This window comes from Carex rostrata, chromosome 14 (genome assembly GCF_964058835.1).
Source record: "Carex rostrata chromosome 14, lpCarRost1.2, whole genome shotgun sequence".
NCBI classification, from domain to species: domain Eukaryota; kingdom Viridiplantae; phylum Streptophyta; class Magnoliopsida; order Poales; family Cyperaceae; genus Carex; species Carex rostrata.
Window position 1 is genome coordinate 6,705,979 of NC_135931.1, and position 21,917 is coordinate 6,727,895.

Sequence of the window (21,917 nt, forward strand, 5' to 3'; positions counted from 1 at the left end):
GTCCAAAATAATCAAAGCCTTAATTAAAATTAAAGGCCCAAAGTCAAAGCCCAAAATCAAAGCCTTTTACTATTCATGCCTTAATGGGCCAAGGGCAAAATGGTCATTTCACACCTATGCCACCTTGCATGACACCTTAGGGGTGTAGAAGCATGGAGAAGAGTGTGGAAGGGTGTGGAAGGGGTATTTTGGTCTTTTCACATATTAAAGGATGAGGTGTCAAGGGTTTTTGGTAAATAGATTTGTTTTGAGGGGTATTTTGGTCTTTTGCGAACCTCCTCAAAACACTATAAATAGAGGGGTGAGGGTAGAGAGAAAATTTGCCAATTCACGTGTTAATCTGATTACTTTGTTAATCGGTTTTTCTCTCTTCCTTGATTTCGGTTATTTCGAGATTAGGAAATAATATATTTTGTGTAATCCTGCGGTTTAGCTTTTAAGCAAAACCGAGTTACTTCGGGACACAAATATATTTATTTCATTATTTTCTCGATGAATAGTGTTTCTGCAGAATTCCGCGGTTTACGGTATTTCTGGCAGAAGAAGTAAATCGCTCTCCGGTTAGTCCTGGTGGATAACCAATAGAGGTATCACACGTGTGATACTGCGAGTCGATTCCATCCCTGGTGAGGCTCTACTCGCTCAGTCTGCATTCCAACTGAGATTTGGAATCAAGGTATAAATTGTTATATTAATCTATTTAATTTGTAAATAGATTTAATGCTTTAGGAAATCAATTATGGAGTAGATCTGTAAATAGGATTAAACGAATCTTCTTGATTCATTTAATCCGTAGCTTAAGTTAGATGTAAAAATTTTTGTTTTACTCTTTCCGCAGCTTAAGCTAATTAAATGGTTTTGAACCGTTCCACAAAACCCAACAATGTTAAGGTCGAAAAGAATCCCATACTCAATTATAAAAGTATGAAAGCATGTAAGATATTGTTGTCTCTTGTTATTAGACAGTTCGGAATATATAAATTTAATTATTCGAGTACGCATTCAAATTATTATATACATTTCGTCTTAACATATATATCATATGACTATAATTTATATTATATAAAGGAATTGGATACTTTCCTTTTGAATTAAAAAATATTAATGTATTCGTCAACTCACCGTATTAAGAGATGAAAAATATAGTTTATATATAATCCCGAATCTAAACTTAATTTGATCTATTGTTGGCAAATATTTATCTGTCATTTAAAAATAAGTAAATCTAAATTTAAGCTAAGATTTAATGTACATAAAATTTTAATTGCAGAATAGACCATCCACATAAATTATGACTCGTCCTTATTATCTTGATATATAATATAGCAACGTACTTAGCAGAAGAGAAATTAATATTAAGCAACTTTCCTCAAGAAGAAAATATAAGAACAATGACAATTAATCCGTCCTTATTATCTTTGATTAGTGGCAAAGACACTTAGACACATGTCATATCTAATGTGAAAAGTTATAGAAATATAGATTGAGAAAATTCTTTGTTGTAATAACAAAAGTTAAAAAAAAGTGTTGGATGGCTTGATGATTCCAACCTTCTCATTCAAAAAAAAATATTATATGTTGGTTGCTTGAAATGACTTAGAGGGTAGTGTTCGAGTAAATGGCATGGTTGCTAATACATTTATTGATGAATGGCAAAATAATTAAATTTAATAACATATCTTCTGCTTTACATTAAAAAATAATCCATTTCAGGAGAATGCAAAATTAATATATACTAGAGTTTGATGATTTACTGTTATATCTACTATTGAGTTTGCTAACTAATATTGGCTATTTCTCTAGAATATATTTAGATGAGAGTTAGAATAGCGAAATTTAAAATTAGTAGATGAGAATAGAGAAAAAAAATAGTGATTTTCATATTATAACGAGAATGATGCTATTTAGATTAATAAAAAAATTGTTTGGAATGTACATTTGGAATAGTAAATAACTATAATTAATAAACAATAGTGTTAACAAGATGCTAATTAAGAGAAAAGATAGATAAGTGAGACCTCAAATAAATTGTCACAACGTGGAGATAGCAGAAGTAGCGTCAACTTTGTCATTTTGGGATTATATTGGTGGAAATCTGAGTAGGAAATATTTTTTTCTTTATTCACACTTCTGAAAAGTAGTTATTCCAATATTTACGAGGAATAGAGAATAACAGTTATTCTAGCTATTCTAAATAGTAAAAATATTATTTATGTAAAAATATTTATTGTTTGGATGAAGACTTAGGTTAGTGAGAATAGTGAGCTAATCCAACTTTTAGAGTTAGTAGCATGCTAACCCACAAAAGACAAACAAAAAATAGTCTATTTTTGCTAACCCAACACATCCAAACGTAAAATAGTAGTTCAGAATAGTAGCTAACCAGAATTAGTACTATTCTTTGCCTCATCCAAACGCACCCGAATAGTCTCTATTCTTATTAGTACAATATGCAATCATCCATTAGATTTTGTCTTTGACCAAACAAAAAAGAATTATTTTTACCATTCCCCGATCAAGTTTTTAGTTTAAAAAAAAAAAAATAGCTTAAAATCCACAATGGAACTTTTCATAAGATTTCAAAGGACGTTACATGGCATCCGTATCCTCCCAGGTACCTGACTCAAGCAAATTAAAACAAATGGTCCAGATTTACTCTCAGCCAAAGCAAATTGAAATGAACGGTCTAGATTTACTCTCAGCCAATGCCTATTCGGAGATAGCGCATGGATAGTATTATTGTGCTTTGAGATTCATACCAAGTTAAAAAAAAAAAAAACAATTATGGACCGTCCGTTTCAATAGTCAGATAACCTGAGGGGATGTTAATTTCGCTACAAGCACGTCTACTATATTTAGGAATTTATATTTTGAAACAATCGGGGGAAAAGTACAAAAAGTACTAATTAAAAATGAAAAGAGGGCTTGAAAGAAAAAACGCCCTATGGGCTGGAAACCGTCAGAGTCTCAGAGACGAAGTGAGAGCGTGGATGGTAGTTTCGATATTGTTCTCCATGCCCAAAACCGTCAGCGACTCAGCATCAGACAAAAGAACCCGTTTTTATTTTGAAGTTGATGGTTCCGATTTCCAATACAGAAAAGAAAATTTCAAACAGAACCAAAAAAAAGGTCTAAAAAGCGGGTTCCCCCACTTCTCTGATTCTCTCTATCTCACTTCACACTCCAACTAGAGATAAAGAGTCTTCAGACTGACACTATATACAGTTACTACTCTTTCTCTTTCTCTTTCTCTGCATCTCTCCTTTTCTCTCATGGCGGATATTAGCATCATTAACCCTCCCATGGAGCAGCTCCAGGATTTGGAGTACTGTATAGATTCCAACCCACCATGGCGTAAGCTCTCTCTCTCTCTTCCTCCCCCTTCCCACCAACACCGACACCCCAAACCCTCCTCATTTGATCTTCGTCGTGTATTTTGAGGGGAACCTTTATGGGTTTTTTGTGTCCTTCCCTAAAACTGGAGTCTTCACACTGAAAAGAAAAAAAAGTTATAAGCCTACTAAGAAATATGAGAAAAAAAAGGGTTGAACGGTGAAATTTATAGCAATTGCTTGTATAGGCCATTCAACTTGTCGTTGTTATTCCCCCAAAAAAGAACTTCTCGTCGTTATGCTAGCTTGGTTTAACATAGTGGTTTGCTAACGGGTTACCCGTGACCCGTTCCGGGTAACCCGTTAGGGGTAACGGGTAGGGCGGGTAGACGGGTAGGACGGGTACGGGTACAACCCGCAACGGGTAGACGGGTAGTTTTCCCAAAACCTCTACCCTACCCGTTTATTACCCGTACCCGTTGCGGGTTGACGGGTACGGGTACCCCGGGTACGGGCGGGTTTTTTTTTTTTTTTTTTTTCTTTTCTGTTTTTTTCTGAATTTTTATGCTTTGAGATTCGTGCCAAGTTAAAGGACATGGATGGATGGAGTTTAGATATAGGGGTCCGTTTTGAGATTCATGCCAAATTAAAATTGATGCCTCAGATCTCATTCTACTAAGTCAGGTATTGCACTGGATCTGAATTCTATAGGGGTGCCGCCAAAAAAATTTTGAAATTCAAATTTTGTAACGGGTACGGGTAGACGGGTACGGGTAGGCGGGTATAGGGGTACGGGTAGGCGGGTACGGGTTGGCGGGTAGACGGGTACGGGTACAATGGGTTTTTTTCAAAATAGGGGTGTCCGGTCCGTTTATTACCCGTACCCGTCTACCCGTCTGTACCCGGGCAACGGGTACGGGTACCACGGGTAACGGGTACGGGTCGGGCAAAACGGGCTCAACCCGTTAGGGGTTTAGCAAACCTCTACTTTAACATATATTGGACATATATGCTCTCTCATCCACATGCCTCTTTGTACTTGCGTATTCTGAGAAAAAGAAATATATTGTTTCTCCTTTGGTCTTTATATCCTCGAAATTGATGTTCAATTCAAGCTCCGAAAAGACAAAGTTTTCATTTTAATATATACATTTCCAGTATTAGCCGGAAAAAAAAAATTCCTTTTGATTTGAATATAAAAAAAAATATAATATGTATCTATAGTAGATATTGGTCCTCATTTTCATGTCGAGCCGATCCACGATGGATTAGATTGGACCAACTGAACAAGAGAGGCCCTTTTTTCATAGTAAGAGTAAAGACCCGGTATCGGCAGAAAAGGTCCTCCTTTCATAGTATGTGTAAGGACCCGGTATCTGCCTGCTACATAAAACATGCCTTCGAAAAGAGAAAACTATCAATTTGTTAGTTCTAATTAACAATGTGGCCATTGAAGTTTCATGACCATCTTGTAACTACATACTGGATTTTATGCTTTTGGTTGGTCTTAGGACCTCCTTTCAGGGCCTAAAAGAAAATCAATAAGTTTATATGTAATGTGAGTTCTTTATTCTGAAAAATTCTACAATGCTCAAGAGCACACATAATATGGAACGTGAAGAGTAGAATCTTATTAAGACTATAAACATGCCTATAATGCTTCTTGTGCTTTTCAATTTTACTGAAAGTTTGTCAAACAATAAAGAAAAAGGAAGAAACCCAGAGTTGATGTCAGGTCAAAAGTTGGGCAAAGAAATAGCGGTTGTATTATTTTTGTTCTTGAACTCATCCGTAATTGTGAAATTATGGAAGAAAAGTTATTACAAGAATAGAGAAAAGAAACATTGTGATTTAAGTACCTGCATGTGGTACTTTGAATTCATTAACGTTTGGTGTCAATAAGAAGGCAGTGAGGAGACACCTCACTATGTTAAAAAAAAACAAGAATAGAGAAACGGCTTTGTGTTGATCCCTTTATAATTTCTTTTCATGTGAAGACGAGCCATTTATTATTGTCATTGAACAACAGGAATCTTTAATTTGAGTACAGTAGATGAATGAGCTGGTGGTAATTTTTTATCTTGTTGAATAGATGTGGTTTCATACCTTTTATGGGTAGGCATGACCAACAAAACAATTAATTTACTATTCTAATATACTTTGATTCGAGAGGAAATTTTTTTGACTCATGGTCTCTTTCTTAAATGCAAATTGACAGTATAAATGGTACCAGATATGCTTGATCTTTTTTATACATCAGAATCACTGAAAATAAAAGGTACTTGATGTAATAATTGTGGTGTGATCTTTTATTAGTAAAAAAGTATTTAAGTATAAGACAATTAAAATTTTGTTGTGCAGCCAATGGCAACAGTAGGTTGTAAATATAAATAATATACATCTAAAAGATTTTTGTCAAATTCCCTAAATTTCTTGAGAAAAAAAATATAGAGGAAGTCTCTATAATATATTTTAAAAAATTATGTCAGAGACGCCTAGAGAATGTACTTGCCTAATTTACCATAATATCTGAACAGATTATAATATAGGTTTAACATCTCATAATTCCCAATTATTTCTCAACAGTACGGTATTTCTCATTGTGAACTTCTAACTTTTTTCAGCTGAAACTATTTTGTTGGGATTTCAGAATTACCTTCTTATGCTCGGTACCACTGTCATGATTCCTACCTTGCTCGTGCCTTTAATGGGAGGGACTGATGTAAGACTTCTGCTTACCACACATGTTACCTATTAAACCAATTAGTTTGTAACTTTCAAGTACATGTTCCATCAAGCAGATGCCAGTACCAGTACTATGCTTTCTATTCCTATTTATAAAACCAAAATATGAGCACACGTGAAACAAAGAAAAGGATCAACCAATATTTCATTGTACAGATTGGTATGGCTGGCAGCAACTGGTATGCACTGTATGGACCTTGCACAATCTTTCTTTGCCTATTTTGTCTCAATTAATATACTCTAGTACAGGGAGAAAAGATACGCGTTATTCAAACACTACAATTTGTATCGGGCTTAAATACCCTCCTACAAGCATTATTCGGTACCAGACTACCAACTGTTATTGGAGGCTCTTTTGCTTATGTCATACCAATCCTTTACATCATTGATGATTCATCCCTTCAAAAGATTGCCAACCCACATGATGTAAGTTTTCATCTGTTTTGCTTTGTATTATAGCAAACCCAGAATCCAGTCAGCTCTCAACTTTAAATTAAAGGACCCCAAGTGATGTAAGTTTTTCATCTGTTTTGCATGATAGCAAACCCAGGTTACAGTCATCTGTCAAATTTAAAGGTACTGTACCTGTTATGTGTTGTACTGCTCTGGTGATATATGACAGTAATAAATTGTCTTTTCTCTTATAGAGATTTATACATACAATGCAAGCAATTCAAGGAGCAGTAATCATAGCCGCAAGCATACAAATAGTACTTGGTTTCAGCCAGCTTTGGGGTGTCTTTTCTAGGTATCTATAATTCTATTATCAATGATATTTTCATGAAGAAACCTTCTAAATTAAGAAAAATAAAGCAACCATGTAAAAAGAGAAGGGTTATGACAGAATTACCCGTTACCCTCGGTTAATCCCTGCATGGACAGGAAGAAAAGAAAACAGCATGTGAAATTATAAAGAAATTAGGGAAGGAGTGCATTATTGTAGCATTAAAGAGTAAAGTATGTGTGGTTAATTTCAGGTTTTTCAGCCCGCTAGGATTGGCTCCTGTTATTGGCCTAGTTGGTCTGGGTCTCTTTCAGCGTGGATTTCCATCGGTATAAAACTATTTGATATTTTGCTTCTTTGGTTTGAGTAATTCTGTAACAAATCTGGAACTCTCTAGAGCCTGTTTAATTCCATAAGCTGGAAGGCTTAAGTTATAGTTCAGGGGACCCCTTTGGTTATTTAATTCTGGAACAAATATGGAATTACAGTACACAGAACCTCTTTGGTTGGGAATCAGGAAAATCTAGATGCAGCGAAATCTTCAGGAACAAATGGGAAATTTGGCTGGGGTCATTATTTACATAATCGTTGTATGTGTCTGTGCGTCTGTAACCAAGTACTATTTGAAACAAAATGATCTGAGATTGCGTGGAGATAGGAATTCCAATGCTTATAATAGAATTGCGTGGAGAAGAAATGTTTAACATAGAAGTTCTTGTTTACTATTTGAAACGAAATGCTATACAAAAGAAGAAAAGAAAAATAATACTGCTCTACTTTGTCAGGTTGGAGATTGCGTGGAGATAGGAATTCCAATGCTTATACTTCTTATTGGACTGTCCCAGGTACTATGCCTACTCAAAATTTCTTATACAAACAAATTCTACAAAATTCAACAAACACTGGTGTGGCCACTCTTTTTTATGTCCAATCTCAAATGAAAACCTCCACCCCTTGTTAATCAATTTAGCTAGTTGATTTTTCATTATTTTCATAGATATGGTATTATGAACTTTCAGTAGAGTTGATAATTTTTCCCCTGTGTTTTCTAGTAGCACAAGGATATCCACACCAATGTCATGCTGCATTGAATACTTGTTCAAGACAGCTCTTTTCCTGAATAATGGGCTCCACTACCTTGTACTTGTGCAGTATGCGAAGAATTACCGGCCATTTAAGGATATACCAATTTTCGAGCGGTTCCCAGTTGTGATATCGGTGCTAGCGATTTGGGTTTTTGCGACTATTCTAACAGGTGCAGGTGCTTACAACCACCGACCAGCTAGAACCCAAAGCAACTGCCGTACTGACCGAGCCAACCTCATTTCTTCTGCCCCTTGGTAATTACTTTCTCCATGGATTTTAAAAACTGTGAATGAAAACAGTACACTTTCAATGAATCTAGTAAAAAGTACTAGTACCAGGTATGGCTGACATGGACTAATTCTTGTACCCGTCACTCAATAATTGATTTACATTTAGCTCAACTCTTTTCATAGAAACCGAGATCTTAAACATACAAGAATATAAAAGGACTGGTTATTTATATTAGGATCAAGTTCCCATATCCTTTGCAATGGGGCGCACCGACTTTTAATGCTGGACATGCAGTTGCTATGATGGCAGGAGTGCTTGTTTCTCTTGCAGAGGTAGCCATTAATTATGTATTCCCTCTACTTTTACATCAGTTTGTTAATCTGATATGTTCCCCTTGAAAGTGTTGAGTATTAGCAATATCTCTAATAGGCATAAGATTTCTGGATTTAAAGCATACAAGAACTCAATAAATTTCTCAACTCCGCGAGGATATATTCAGTTTACATTTTTCTATTTCAGTCAACTGGTGGCTACGTGGCAGCCTCACGACTAGCTATTGCCACGCCACCTCCAGCTAATGTTCTGAGCCGAGGCATCGGTTGGCAAGTAAGACATATTAAATGTTTGTTTGTTTATCCTTTTGTATGTTTAGTTAGTAACAAAACTACATGTGTAGGGAGTAGGAATTCTTTTGGACGGCCTTTATGGAACATTGACCGGCTCAACTGTCTCCGTGTAAGAATTTTTATTGGTCAATCTTTTTTCCTATCTTCACATGAAGAGAACAAAATCCCTACCAACTACCAAATAGATTTTGCTATGTTTGGAAGTCGCATGAGTTAGTCTAACTGAAAGATATATGAACAAATTGAAGGGAGAATGTGGGGCTTCTTGGATTTACCCGAGTAGGCAGCCGAAGAGTTGTGCAAATATCTGCTGCTTTCATGATATTCTTCTCAATCTTAGGTATTCTTCTACACTAAACTTCTTTAACTTTGGAAAATGTTTGAAGTCTTCTGCACGTCCTATGTTCACATCTGAGAGGACAAAAATAGAATTACACAATGGAGATTTGATGAGAACCAAAACATTTCTTAGCTTTCAAAAGTGCAATGGTTGATTATTATGTCATTTCAGGAAAATTCGGGGCTGTATTTGCATCAATACCATTCCCGATTTTTGCAGCATTGTACTGTGTTCTTTTCGGCCTAGTCGGTAAGTTTTTTATATTCCTAGATTATTTAAGCAATGTCTTATACCATAGGCATAAACAACAAATTGCACCACAGGCCTCAAAAACTTCTCTACATTTTACTTCACTGACTTTCAAGATTCTATACATTAAAACTTGATTCTTTCTTATTAAAAATATAAACCTACCCATGCCATGTAAACTTTTATTTTATATAAAAAACATAAAATAAATAAATTAGTCTGTCAATTGCAAAAATCAGTTAAGTTTTTCTGGCTCTAGTGTAACTGTTCTATTTGTGTTCTAATCAGAGGAATTGGCCACCAAAATAAGCATAAAAAAAGCTGCTTACAATATATATGTTTACAAAACCTTTTGACATACCTATATCCCTTGACAGCCACTGTCAAGTTTCTCAAAAACAAAAACAAAAATGACTGGTGACATACCATATGCCTTTTCTGATCACTTATACTACAAATATACCTTCTTCAACACGTGTGGATTTTAGGTTATGCTTCGGTGAGTTGCTTAAATCCATAATTAACATAGAAGTTCTTGTTTGCATTGTGCAGCATCTGTGGGGATATCATTCTTACAATTTACCAATATGAATTCGATACGAAATTTGATGATCGTTGGCCTTTCATTATTTCTTGGCATATCAGTCCCACAATACTTTGACAACACTTTGGCGACTTCTGGCAGAGGACCTGTTCGTTCAAATGCTGGATGGGTTAGATTCTTTATTTTTAGTTGTTAAACAGCCTCACATTTTAGAATTTAAAGTGTATTCCTAATATACCCTGCTAGCAGAATACGAAATATCCAAGTATTTGTACGCCCCACCTTTAGTTGGGCTACCCTGGATTTGTATAGCATTGGACGTATTTTTCTTTTCCTTTCTTTGCTTGTTGTACAACGGTTCAGAGTAAGGTTATAGAAATATTTCAGCAAAGTTATTTTGGTTGAAGAGTTTTGTAATCCTAAATAGATTCCCAAAACAGGAATCTATTGATTTTCAAAATTTTGTACTACAAAATTATCAGGTTTAAACCACAGTGATTAACAATCCTAGAGATGAGAGATCACATACAGGGAAGACCATTTGGACCTGTCTTCCAAAAATTTCCCCATGCTACTACATATGGTTAACTTTTTTAACTATTGACTTTCACGATTAAAGTAACACTTACCTTATAGTCCACAAAATTGCAATCTATTTTCATCATAAACAGTCTCTTTTGTGGAGGAGCTTCAAAACTAGTGTCCAACAAAAATTTGCAACTGTCCTACTCATGTTTGCTATTTTTCAAATTTTAAATTTGGAGGAAGTAGAACTAGGTTGTTAAGGAGTTGCTTGTCCAACCCCTCCACAAACAATCATTATGATTGATTAGGATCAGTCTTTGGTATAACATAACTTTTTTGTTCATCTAGCATACTGATTTTCTGAGTTTCTTTGTTGTGCAGTTCAATGCATTTCTCAATACAATATTCATGTCGCCACCATTGGTTGGAATGATTGTGAGTGTAATTCTGGACAACACCGTAGATGTGGTGAAGGCCAAAAAGGACCGAGGCATGCCTTGGTGGGTCAAATTTCGCACCTTTCGAGGTGACAGCCGAAATGAGGAGTTTTATACCCTTCCCTTTAATCTCAACCGGTTCTTCCCACCGACATAACAGGCTAAATTAATGAAAGAAAATTCAACTCTAACAGCTTACTTTAGTGTGGTCTTGAATTTAAGAGGCCAAAGTTTTTGGTGTGTTAGAGGTTAGCTGTGAGATGACATTGTTATCTATAGATTATCTGATGTTAAACCATGTTTTGAAAATCTTTTCATTGGCAAATGGGAAGTTATAGATTTTTCTATTAATATAATAGAATGCCTAATGGCATGAGATATTGAGATAATATATTATGTAACATTGATATAACATAATGATGACTTCCTCAAAAGAAAAATATATATATATATATAATGATGATGACACAATATGATGGCTGATGACCAATTTATTAGGCAATAGTAACAACCTACTCAATATTTATCTAAATAAAAAAAAATAAGATTGCATATTCTCCAAATTTGAATATTATACCAAGTCTGGTGCCGTTTCATTTCTAAATTTCACCAAATTTCATGGTCTATCTAAATGATAAAGAAATGAGTAACCGATATATATATTTTTTTAGATTTTGACGTATTCTGATGTTTGTCATTATTGATTGCCAATTTATCAATTCCTATTAACGAGAATTAAAATCATAATAATGAATAGGGAAAAAAATAATACTAACAATCATCATAATCATAGTTATAATTATAATAATCATAATATGTATAAATTTATGAGTATGAAACACCCCTTCATTTGTAATACGGTTTACATAATATGTAGCTGAATATCATGTTACAAAAAATTATGTTTACAGCAATAATGTCATGAGAGCACCTACATCTCTGAAACTCTCTTAGAGTTTCTAAATAACTATTAACTAATTTTTAAAAAATTTACATATGAAAATTTTTAAACTCTCACATCCCTAACTAAAATCTAAAATTAGAGTTTCTTATTTGCCATGTCACCCCCTCCCTGCGATATTTTTTTCTGACGCGATTTTTTTATTTTTGTTTCCTTCCGCGCCTCCCTCCCTTTTTTTTAAACGAAATCATTGAGATGGTCAACTCTTGAAAGAATTCATTTTGATGGCCAACAGTTAAATCACTAAACAGAATTAACTTGATTCCAGTAAAATGATTTTAATAATTAAGAAAACGTGAAACAAAGCTGATGAATTCCAAAATTAATTTCAAAATTAAGCAAAATGATTTTAGTAATTAAGAAAACCTGAAACCATACATTAATTACGTTGGATTGAGAATATGTCAAAAGATAATGTCATAACTCTTTATAATGAAATACTATGCCACCATAATTACGTTGAACAATCATAATTAATCTCTTATTTATCAAGGAAAGAAAGATACAACTAATTTCCACTAAAAACATAATAAATCAAGTTTTTGAGGCAAAATTTGCGTGCATTCTAACACTAAAAGGAGTTGATTACCAACACTTTTCAAGTCTTCAAGAATACCAAAACCATACATCTCTGTTGTTTCATGTCCAGAACCAGAGCCCTGATTCAAACCACCACACATCTTGCAGTACTTCCAACCCCAATTTGCACCCAGAATCCTCACAAGGACTAAACCCTAGCTCTCCACCACATGCTTGTCTTCATCATTCGCACCAGCCTCATTCGAACCCGGTATCCCCAGAGTCTTTTCCTCTGACTCCACAGCATCCACATCAGCATTTGAACCATGATTCTTCAAAACCACATTAATATCCTCTTCTGATGCTCCAGCCATCTTAAACCTCTCCACTGCTGAGTCAAGATTCCTCTTCCACCCATCAAACCCTAATTTATACTCCACCTGAGATCTCTCAAACAACAAATTTCCCCAAAACAAATGAATCTGTTGCTGCATCACAGCCGCTTGTTCGGCTGCCTCTTCTGCTGTCACCTCCATCCCTTCTCTCTTTTTCTTCAATACCTCCTCCTTTTTACTTATAAGTGGGTCTTTAATCTCTTGCATCCTCTTCTCTTCGGCTTTCTCCCACATTTCAGTTGCCTCACGCATCTTCTTTTCAGCGCTATCAAACAAATCAATAGTTTCTGAACTATCCCAACTTGCTAAATCAACCTTGTCAGCAACAGCAAATGACCAATGGAGCTTTGCCATTTCAAAATTCTGTTGCCCCAGGGCAAGCAACCCTTCATAAAAATCAGGCTTAATGTTCAATGCTGCCTCATACTTTGACCCAGCAAGTGCAAACCGCTCCCGTACCCAGTCATACGCAGTACGAAGTTGGGTTGACATGGCCTCCTTTGGGGCATTTTCATCAAGTGGGATTCTTTTCCTCGCAGCACACATGTGCACATTGCCCCAGTTGAAAAGTGCTAGCGCTGCAACCTCTTGGAACTTGGCTGCAGCCATTTCAAACAAGGCTTGTGCCTCTTCGCTAGTTACCGTGTTTTCAAGAGCCTCAGAGCATAGCTCCATGCCGAGCTCATGCAAGTCCACATGAGCATCCGGGTCAATGCCAACTTGCGTGCGAAATAGCTCAGCAAATTGGAGGAGCCAGTCATCCATCTCGACTTCTTTGCACTCGGCATGGCCGCATCCCTTCTTTCCATCCTTAACCAAAGCCTTTTCTTTTTCATTGGTCGTTAGCTCTTCTAAACTCCCAATTTTCTGGAATGGCTCTCCTTTCTCCTCCGGTTCTTCCTCTTTCTCCACTTCCTCTTCTTCCTCTTCTTCTTCTTCGGCGTGATCTTCCTCTATGATTGTAGGCTCTTGCTCAGGATTGACTTCTACAATATGTAGTCTCATCAAGGAAAGTCCCATTTCTGTTTTCTCAGCCTCCATCTGTACAGGCTGGTCGAGATATGATTCTGCCAGCCGCAGCTCCTGTGTATCAGTAACGGTAACCAGATCCCCATCAGAATCCTTGTACTTGATCAGCACAGATTTTGATGAAGGAAACCTCTTCGCCACAATATCTCTCAACACCTTGAAGCTACATTTTTCTGGCATCTGAGCCAGCCGTATATCATGGTCGTACACCAGCTTCAGCGGCCTCTGACGAACTGGCCCTACATTATCCACCTTCATCTTCTTCTTCTTTCCACTTGGTTCCACTGGCTTCAAAGTCTCCCGAGTAGGTAAAATCTCCTTTGTTGGTGCTGCAACATTAGAAGCAATCGGTTTGGGCTGAGAATTAGTGATCAAAGGAGAAACTGAGCCAACAGCAGCAGCAGCAGCACCGCCGCCACCACCAACACTGATGCTAGATTTATTAGCATTTGCAGCAGCTTGTTTCTTTGGTATTGGTCTAGAGGGAAGTGAAGGACCGAGTCCAGCCACAACAGCTGAGGCCCCAAGAGCAGCAGGAGAAGGCCGGCTGGTGCCATGGTCAACAACACCACCGGTTGCAGGCGCAACAGCTGTACGCAATCTGCGTGCCAGCTCTAGCGCATCCTTATTCTCCGAATCAATAGTTAGAAGCATTTGCACATCCTTCAGTGCAAGGTCATACCTTTTGAGAGACTCAAGGGCTCGGGCCCGACGGAGGAGGGCCCGCGGGAAGTGGGGCTGAGCTTCGAGGGCAAGGGAGCACTCGGTGGCGACAAGTTCATGGTCTACAGGGCGGATCTGCATGAGGCAGGCGGCTCGGTTGGAGTGGAATACGGCGCGGTCGGGGTGGTGGCGTGGAGTGAGTTTCAAAGCGAGGTCGTAGTGGTGGAGAGCAGCAGTGTAATCCTTGGATTGGAAGAGACGGTTACCTTGTTCTTTGAGCTCGTGAGCGCGGCGGAGGAGAAGAGAGGAGTCGAGGGAGCCGTTAGCGTGGGGAGGGGAGGCGGAGGTGGTTTGGCTCGGGGCGGGGGAGGGGGCGGAGGTGGGGCGGGGGGGAGGGGGAGGGAGTGGAGGTGGGGAGGGGGGAAGAGGAGGGAGTGGACGCTACGGCGGCGGGGGCGGAGTGGTTTTTCTTCTTTCGGCCGCCGGATTTTCCCATTGTTGAAGGAGGTAGCGTGGGGATCGAATGGGAATTAACAGGAGGTTTAAGGCGATCGATGCAATGCGCGAAGAGAAAGCGTGGAGGCGGATGAGGAACCCTAATACACGTCAGATTGTGCTATGCCCGTTAGATGATGAGATGGAAGAGTCTAGAACGTCCGATCAACGGCTCCAGGTATCGGTGGACATATCGGGTTCGGGTCGGTCTGAACTCTGGAGCTATGTAACATTCGTTGTTCCTGCTGCTCTGAGGCGTTGTACTTGTACCTGAATGTCTGGTGACTGGTGGCCAATTTGTCATCGTTCCAGCAATTTGATGTCATGGTATATCACGGGTTCGGTGCGTCCATAATCAGGGATTATTATTGTTATTATATTATCAATGTTGCGGATAACCATCACCAAGTTGCTTGCAAAAAGTAACGCACCAGGACTTAGTTTGTCTGGGAAGTTAAAAAGTTTAATTTGTTATTGAATTTAGAAGTCTATATTGTGGTATTTTGTCCATAATTAGAGATCGTTTGTTTATTTTGTTTACAGTTTTCTTCTAGGCATCTCTTTGGCAACAATAGGTCAATAGCTAACACATTTTTTTATCCTTCACTGTTTAAATAAATGCAATTTGAAATTGCAGCAGTCTGAAACCATTCCAATCCAACCTTTTCAGTTAGTAGCCTTGGAGTGTTGTCTTAATTACAAATCGTTCTTAGCATAACCATTTGCTCCAATAATCAGTGGTTTGGTGAAGTTAATCGGTTAATGAGGAAAAAATTTGGTAAGCTACCAAATATATATGCAACTGGCCAGTACCAACCACAAAAACAACTGTACAGAAGCTGTATCCAACATTAACAGAAACTGCAACCAAAATTGTATAAGAAAAAATTTCTACAAAGCATCATAGCAAATGGAAGAAAGATGGGATAATATCGCTATAATGGTTCTGATCAAATTATTTCATAGCTAGGCAAATTCAACAGGTAATCGAATAGCTTCCTAGCTTCTCATTCTTCTGGATTTTCTTTCTCCAACTTCTGGCATTAAATAAGGAAAATCAGAACACATTAGTTACAAACTTGCAATATGGAGATATTTCAGAAAGTACACAAACATATAACATCCACATGTAATTTCATGTTACAAAGAGAGCATTATGATTATGTAGCTAAAGCACCAATAACATTTTATACCAGTACCACCAGACAATAAAAAAAAAAAACTCACAACAGCACCTACTGTGCCACCAATCAAGTCTTAGTTGAAATTTATTTTAAAACATAGTTGAAACACATGAGATGGACACCCACACGCTAATGTGAAGCTGAAGATAGATAAAATTGTTGCGAACAGAAAGATTAGCCGAATTAAAAGAACTTATCACTAAAATGATTGGAAAATAAAAAAGAAAATGATCAGATTTACTATTTTAACCGCAATCCTGAAAGACTGAACTCATATATCGAGTCACTTGGTGGTGGCGAAATCTGACCCAATTAACAACCACCCCCCCCCCCCCCCCCCCCCCCCCCCGCCCCCCCCAACCCCAACAACAATATCAGATTTTTATAAAATCTGACCTGTGCTGACTGGATACAACGACCAGTACTAAACAAAATCCGACTGGACCCAAGTTGGAGTTAGCAGACCGAGCTGACCAGTCAGCCCACCTAACCCACCGATTACCCCTAAACACACTCAACCCAACGTAGGTCCTGATGTGACCCATGAAAAGTTTAAGCAGAATGCAATGATATATTTTGTTAAGAGTCAGATCATAAAACCCAAATTGACATAAATCCCTGACCCAAATGACCCAAGACACGTACCTTCCCAACCCAAAACCCCCTCAATGAAAAGGAGCAACAGGAATTTGACTGAACCTACCCACTGGTGTCTCTGGAGTCACATACTGATATCCTGTCTACCTAGGTTAACTTTTAGTCTCTTTTTCCTTTTGTTTTCTTTGAAATAATTAGTTTTCACGGTTTTTTTATTAAAGAACAAAACCACTACATTTTTCAACTCCTTTTAAAGATCCCAAACATCCTTACATCACATAAATCCTAACAAACACCTTTAATACAGATTTTTTTTTTTTTCAATAAACTAAAAAAATAAGAAAAATGAACAATGATAAAGCCTGGTGAAAGTATTAAATGATACATAAAACCCCACTTAACAGAAAAATGAACAATGATAAATTATATTGAAATATGTAATACTGGTTAAAAGTCCAAATCTAATATTAAAAAAAGAGAGATGAGTTTGAGAAATTACGGATTGAGCTGAGTGCCAGGTGAATCCACGATAGACATTAACGGAGAAGGTAACTGTTAGATAGATCGTCGCAACCCCCAGCCCCGCCGTCAATGCCTTGAATGCCACGTCAAGTACTCTCCCCGCCATGTTTTCCCCGCCGTCTAAACCTCTCTTTTCTCTGTGCGAAGTAAATGTCGCTGATCGTGAGAAACCGGGCCTGTTACAACTTCTTTTAATCATCTCTCTGTTTCTAGTTTAAGCCCGTGGGCCGATAACGGATAGGAAGAGGATCCATACTCGCTGCCGACGGTATCTTTTAAAAATATACTTATCTACATGAAGAGGGAGGCAATAAAATATAGGGAAAATTTCTGATGTACCCATCTAAATTTTTGAAATAGTCAATATCCCCATGAAAAGATCATAATAGCCAATATCTCCATAAAAATTTAACATCCTTACTTCTATTCCCATTTAATTATTTTAAAAACTGCACTGACCAAAATGCCCTTAATTTTTAACTGGAGCGTCCATTACTTCACTAGATTCTTCTTTCCCGTGAAAACAAGTAAATTTGATATCTCGGAGACACCTTAGTCATGCCAAATTGCAACCGTTTCAGACCCATTAATCAAGTGCGGCATGACATTTTTATCACTTTGCGGTGCTTCTCTAAACATAATGGTCATCTTTCTCCACCTCTTTGTAGAGCCAGCTTCCTTTACTGATTCAGTCATTTGTACAGACGAATCAAACTCGATTTTGGTTTAATTTAATCTTTCACCACTTCTAAACCTTCAGTTTCACAGATATTTGGCTCTCTAGCCTTTTTCTTCCTTGGAGAAGTGCCTGTACGGACTTCTTTTGGAGAAGTGCCTGCATGAACTCCTTGGAGAAATACCCAACTGGGGCTCTATTTCCTCTATATCAAAAATGATTGTTATATCTGTTGCTAGCATGACTCCAGAAAATATTAACGCACTCGATAAGATAACTAAAAAGTTAGATGATCAGGAAGAGTAGAGAATATCGAGCATGACGTACTTTCTAAAATCATCTACTCAGCACATCTTTAGAGACTATTATCTCGATGATGTTTCACAAGTTCTCTTTCAAAAGAAAATTAACAAAACAAATAAGAATTGTGCAAGAACCGCTTTGCTAAAAAGATACTGGTAATTTAAAAAAAAAAATAGAAAATTTCAACTTCCTATATATTGATAAAAATAATTACCTTTAGCCATTGACCAATTTTCAACTCAAGGAGTCAAGGTCTGATAATTTCTTGGGCATTGGTCCGCATTCTTAATAGTGCATCCATGCCGTCATACAGTTAGTGCTAATCAGAAATTGTGGATAAATTGAGCTAATAAAGACTAGATGTTTCGAAATAAATCTATAATTTCAAAATTATGGTTACAGCATTGCGATCACAGTTGTTTTTCCTTTAAAATTTTATTGAACATCCTTTACATGGAAGATAAAGAGAGAGACAAGTAGAGGAAATGGAGATGCCGCTCGAGACAGAAAGAGAGAGAGACTAAGCAGTAGAGGGAGGAATGAGAAGTAGGAAATATTTGGTTTGCAAATTCTTATAAAAGGATTGATCGATAGTGTTTCTGGCAAGATGCCAAGATATCAACTTGACTTGTTTGAGTTGTTTCCACGAGAAAGAAGAGTCTAGTGAAGTAATGGACGCTCCAGTTAAAAATTAAGGACATTTTGGTCAGTGCAGTTTTTAAAATAATTAAATGGGGATAAGAGTAAGGATGTTAAATTTTTATGGGGATATTAGCTATTATGATCTTTTCATGGGGATATTGGCTATTTCAGAATTTTAGATGGGTATACCAGAAATTTTCCCTAAAATATACTTACCTTCCTGTAGAGTGTAGAGAGACAATATCATTTTTGCTATGCTTATTATAATGTTACGTTACATGATTAAAATAATAAAAGATAGTCACAAAACATCACATGTGGTTACAATATAATGAATCACACTTAGACCTGCTTCACGTTTAATATTTTTTTATATATATTATAAATCAGTCCATCGAAAAAATAAGAGAAAATGCCACAAAATGTATAAAAAAGTGCGAAGAGTTATAACCAAACAATGTTGAAAAATCTGAACCTTCTAAACATACAATATAGCATAGTTGTTGTGCTGTGATATTTCTTTGTCAAGACAAATCTATGTGTTTATACGTGATGTAACGTGATCAGATCAGTTTGTGTAATTTGACGCAATGTGTCATTTTCAAGAAAAATATGTCGTGTTAATAGACACGTCATTTGACACGCAGGTCACTTCTCATGACCAACATACGTAATGTAAAGATGTTGCTGCTCTTGAGATGGCCGGTGGTACCAGGGATCCATTGGTACCGCTGTTGCTTGCCAATTAGCACTATGGATGCTTGGTTCCATTGTTTTGGTTTTTTTTTTTTTTTTCCTAGTTACTGCTTGCTTTTGTTTGTCTGTAATAAGCATGGCGTGTGCTTTCCTGCAAAGTTTATTATCTCTGGTACAAATTGTTAGTACTGCTCTCTTCTTTTGATGTTCTGATTCATGGTTGTAGTGCCTTGTTGCTTTTCTGTGTAAGACATTTTATATAATGGAATGGCTTTTTAGCCTATTTTTCAAAAAAAAAAACGTAATGTAAAGTGTCATGACAAATCCGATAACGACATGATTATTTTTTTCACCATGACCATAATTCTTTCTTTCTTAAATAATGGGGTCGAAACTATCCGCTGCTTTGGTATATATGTTTAATTCATTTATAGATATATTTTTTATTGTTGCGAAATTAAGATAATGTGTAATAGAGTTTTGTAACGAACGACGTCCTCGTTGAGTAGAAGCAATTTGTCGAAGAAAGTTCTAATTCATCCCAAGTTCTCAACTTATAATCTTGATTAATATATAATCTAACTATTTTCCCTATAAACAAACTAAGTTGACTTTCCCTAAAAACTAAAGCAATACAACCATACAAATCATTTTATGGAAAACTTAATTATCAATTACTCAAATGGAAAATGAAATCAGTTAGTTGGTGGTTGTTCCATTAAAAATTAAAATATTTGTATGGCTTGTCCGAAAAGACAAGATTTTGACTAAGACTAACTTAGTAAATAAAGGTTGGCAAGGCGATACAAAATGTGTATTATGTGACCAAATAGAAAGTACAAAACATCTTTTTGTTCAATGTTCTTACATTAGCTTAATATGAAACTGGATAGCCGAGCATAATAACTTTAGTTATAATTGTTATACTTTAGAAGATTTATGGTTGATAGATGCTTCTATTCCTTTTAAGAATAGATTATTAGTTGAATTATTAAGAGGGACTGTCCTATGGATAATTTGGTTAGAACGAAATAGATTATGTTTTAATGATAGTACCCCTTGTTCTATTAAGGTTATAGGTAATAAGATTATTTCTTTAACTCAATTTTGGTGTAAATCTAGAGGTGATGATTTTTTTCTTAAATTAAATTTTATAATGCCTTTTGATATTAAGGATCTCCTAGATCTCTTTCTGTTGGAAGTGGACAGAAGTCCAGAACCGACCCAAGCTTTGGACCTTCTAGTGCAGGGTTCTGGGGATGGCAACCCCCCATCTCCAATGTATGGCGACAAAGATGATGAAGACTTATTAGATCTGCAGTACTTAGTTTTATGCATATTATGATGTTTTTGTGTTTTCCTATGATTGTTGTCTTTTTGTGTTGTGGACATGGAAGTTTTTTTTTTTTTTTTTCTATTATTTTTTCTTATGTTTTGAACAGATGTACAGACTTTGTCGTATTTGATTTGGTACCAATTTTAAGTACTAGGTCAAATATGCTATGGTTCTTGATTTCAATGAAATCAGTGGTAAAATACCACTATTTTTCAAAAAAAAAAAGTTTGTTTGGTTGTTTATGTACTTAGAGGTTCTAAAAACGATTGAAAATTATTACAAAAAAAAAATATATGTTGTGAGAAAATATAAACACAAAGTTGTACTATGAACAATAGCTACTGTGGAGGAGGACATTTACCTTTGAAGGAAATAGTTGTTAGTGATTTCTACTCTATTATGTTCACATTCCCTTTTTTATAATTTTATTCTGTTTAGTTGTTTCGAATTCTAATAAAAAATTAACGACATTGATTGTAAATAATATTATTTGCAGGAATACTTATTTTCAAATCAAAATGTTATCTGTAAATAATTTGTGAATGATATTCTTGAGTCAAATTTTAATCGCAATTGATATAGTTTAGACATGTTTTGTTATACTATGAATTATTATTTCATAAAACATTTTTTTGTACTAATTAAGTTTGATTTAATCTAAATGGAAGTGATCTCTTGATAATAAATTATCTCGATATTTCTGACATACAGGAAAATAAGATAAACGTTAAATTTAACATTATAAATATAATATATATAATAAATTTATCATCATACCTATAAAAATCATAAGACATTGTTCATATCTTGTACTAAGCAACTAAATATTTTCATAATTACTATTGTATCACCAATTATACTCAATAGTCTTCAATTATTAGAGAATTTAATCAGTGACAAAACAAATTAGGCAAATAATTAAACATCTAATTTGAAAAATTATCTGTTTTAAAAGTATATATATTTTTTTATTTCTACCCTCTGAACTAAAAGCATGTTTATAATAAAAAAAAAAATTTGAGCCGTCTGCGGTGAAAATGACATCTTTGCGTTCCTTAAA

At 36.1% G+C, this 21,917-nt stretch overlaps 2 protein-coding genes across 6 annotated transcripts; one reads left to right on the forward strand and one right to left on the reverse strand.

Moving 5' to 3' along the window:
* The first annotated feature begins 3,150 nt into the window (after positions 1-3,150).
* Positions 3,151-11,215, forward strand: LOC144565562 (nucleobase-ascorbate transporter 1-like). 5 transcript variants are annotated; one of them, XR_013514910.1, is made up of 14 exons: positions 3,151-3,354; positions 5,957-6,054; positions 6,327-6,503; positions 6,725-6,825; positions 7,055-7,130; positions 7,587-7,646; positions 7,954-8,141; positions 8,354-8,450; positions 8,638-8,724; positions 8,795-8,853; positions 8,993-9,084; positions 9,256-9,333; positions 9,866-10,046; positions 10,784-11,215. XR_013514910.1 is itself a non-coding variant. In XM_078315352.1 (14 exons), exons 1-14 carry the CDS (start codon positions 3,273-3,275, stop codon positions 10,930-10,932), a joined length of 1,500 nt encoding a protein of 499 aa, XP_078171478.1. In that variant the 5' UTR covers positions 3,152-3,272; the 3' UTR covers positions 10,933-11,215. The 5 variants fall into 5 exon arrangements, 3 of the variants coding, with proteins under 3 accessions (XP_078171478.1, XP_078171476.1, XP_078171479.1); XR_013514911.1 differs by having other exon boundaries at positions 9,866-10,025; positions 10,768-10,872; XM_078315352.1 differs by having other exon boundaries at positions 3,152-3,354; positions 9,886-10,025; positions 10,768-11,215.
* A 1,041-nt stretch (positions 11,216-12,256) lies between these two features.
* PHOX2 (Octicosapeptide/Phox/Bem1p (PB1) domain-containing protein / tetratricopeptide repeat (TPR)-containing protein) lies at positions 12,257-15,198 on the reverse strand. Its single transcript, XM_078314687.1, has 2 exons — positions 14,791-15,198; positions 12,257-14,747 (listed from the first exon to the last, which is right to left on the reverse strand). Exons 1-2 carry the CDS (start codon positions 14,900-14,902, stop codon positions 12,535-12,537), a joined length of 2,325 nt encoding a protein of 774 aa, XP_078170813.1. The 5' UTR covers positions 14,903-15,198; the 3' UTR covers positions 12,257-12,534.
* Positions 15,199-21,917: the final 6,719 nt, after the last annotated feature.

What these genes read in the sequence shown, in the direction of transcription:
- LOC144565562 (XM_078315350.1), top strand. Translation starts at nt 3,273, where the DNA reads ATGGCGGATATTAGCATCATTAACCCTCCCATGGAGCAGCTCCAGGAT. An exon ending in AGATTCCAACCCACCATGGC is followed by an intron (nt 3,355 to 5,956) that starts GTAAGCTCTCTC and finishes AACTTTTTTCAG; the next exon opens with CTGAAACTATTTTGTTGGGA. An exon ending in GATATTCTTCTCAATCTTAG is followed by an intron (nt 9,085 to 9,255) that starts GTATTCTTCTAC and finishes ATGTCATTTCAG; the next exon opens with GAAAATTCGGGGCTGTATTT.
- PHOX2 (XM_078314687.1), bottom strand. Translation starts at nt 14,902, where the DNA reads ATGGGAAAATCCGGCGGCCGAAAGAAGAAAAACCACTCCGCCCCCGCC. An exon ending in TCCCTCCCCCTCCCCCCCGC is followed by an intron (nt 14,748 to 14,790) that starts CCCACCTCCGCC and finishes AAACCACCTCCG; the next exon opens with CCTCCCCTCCCCACGCTAAC.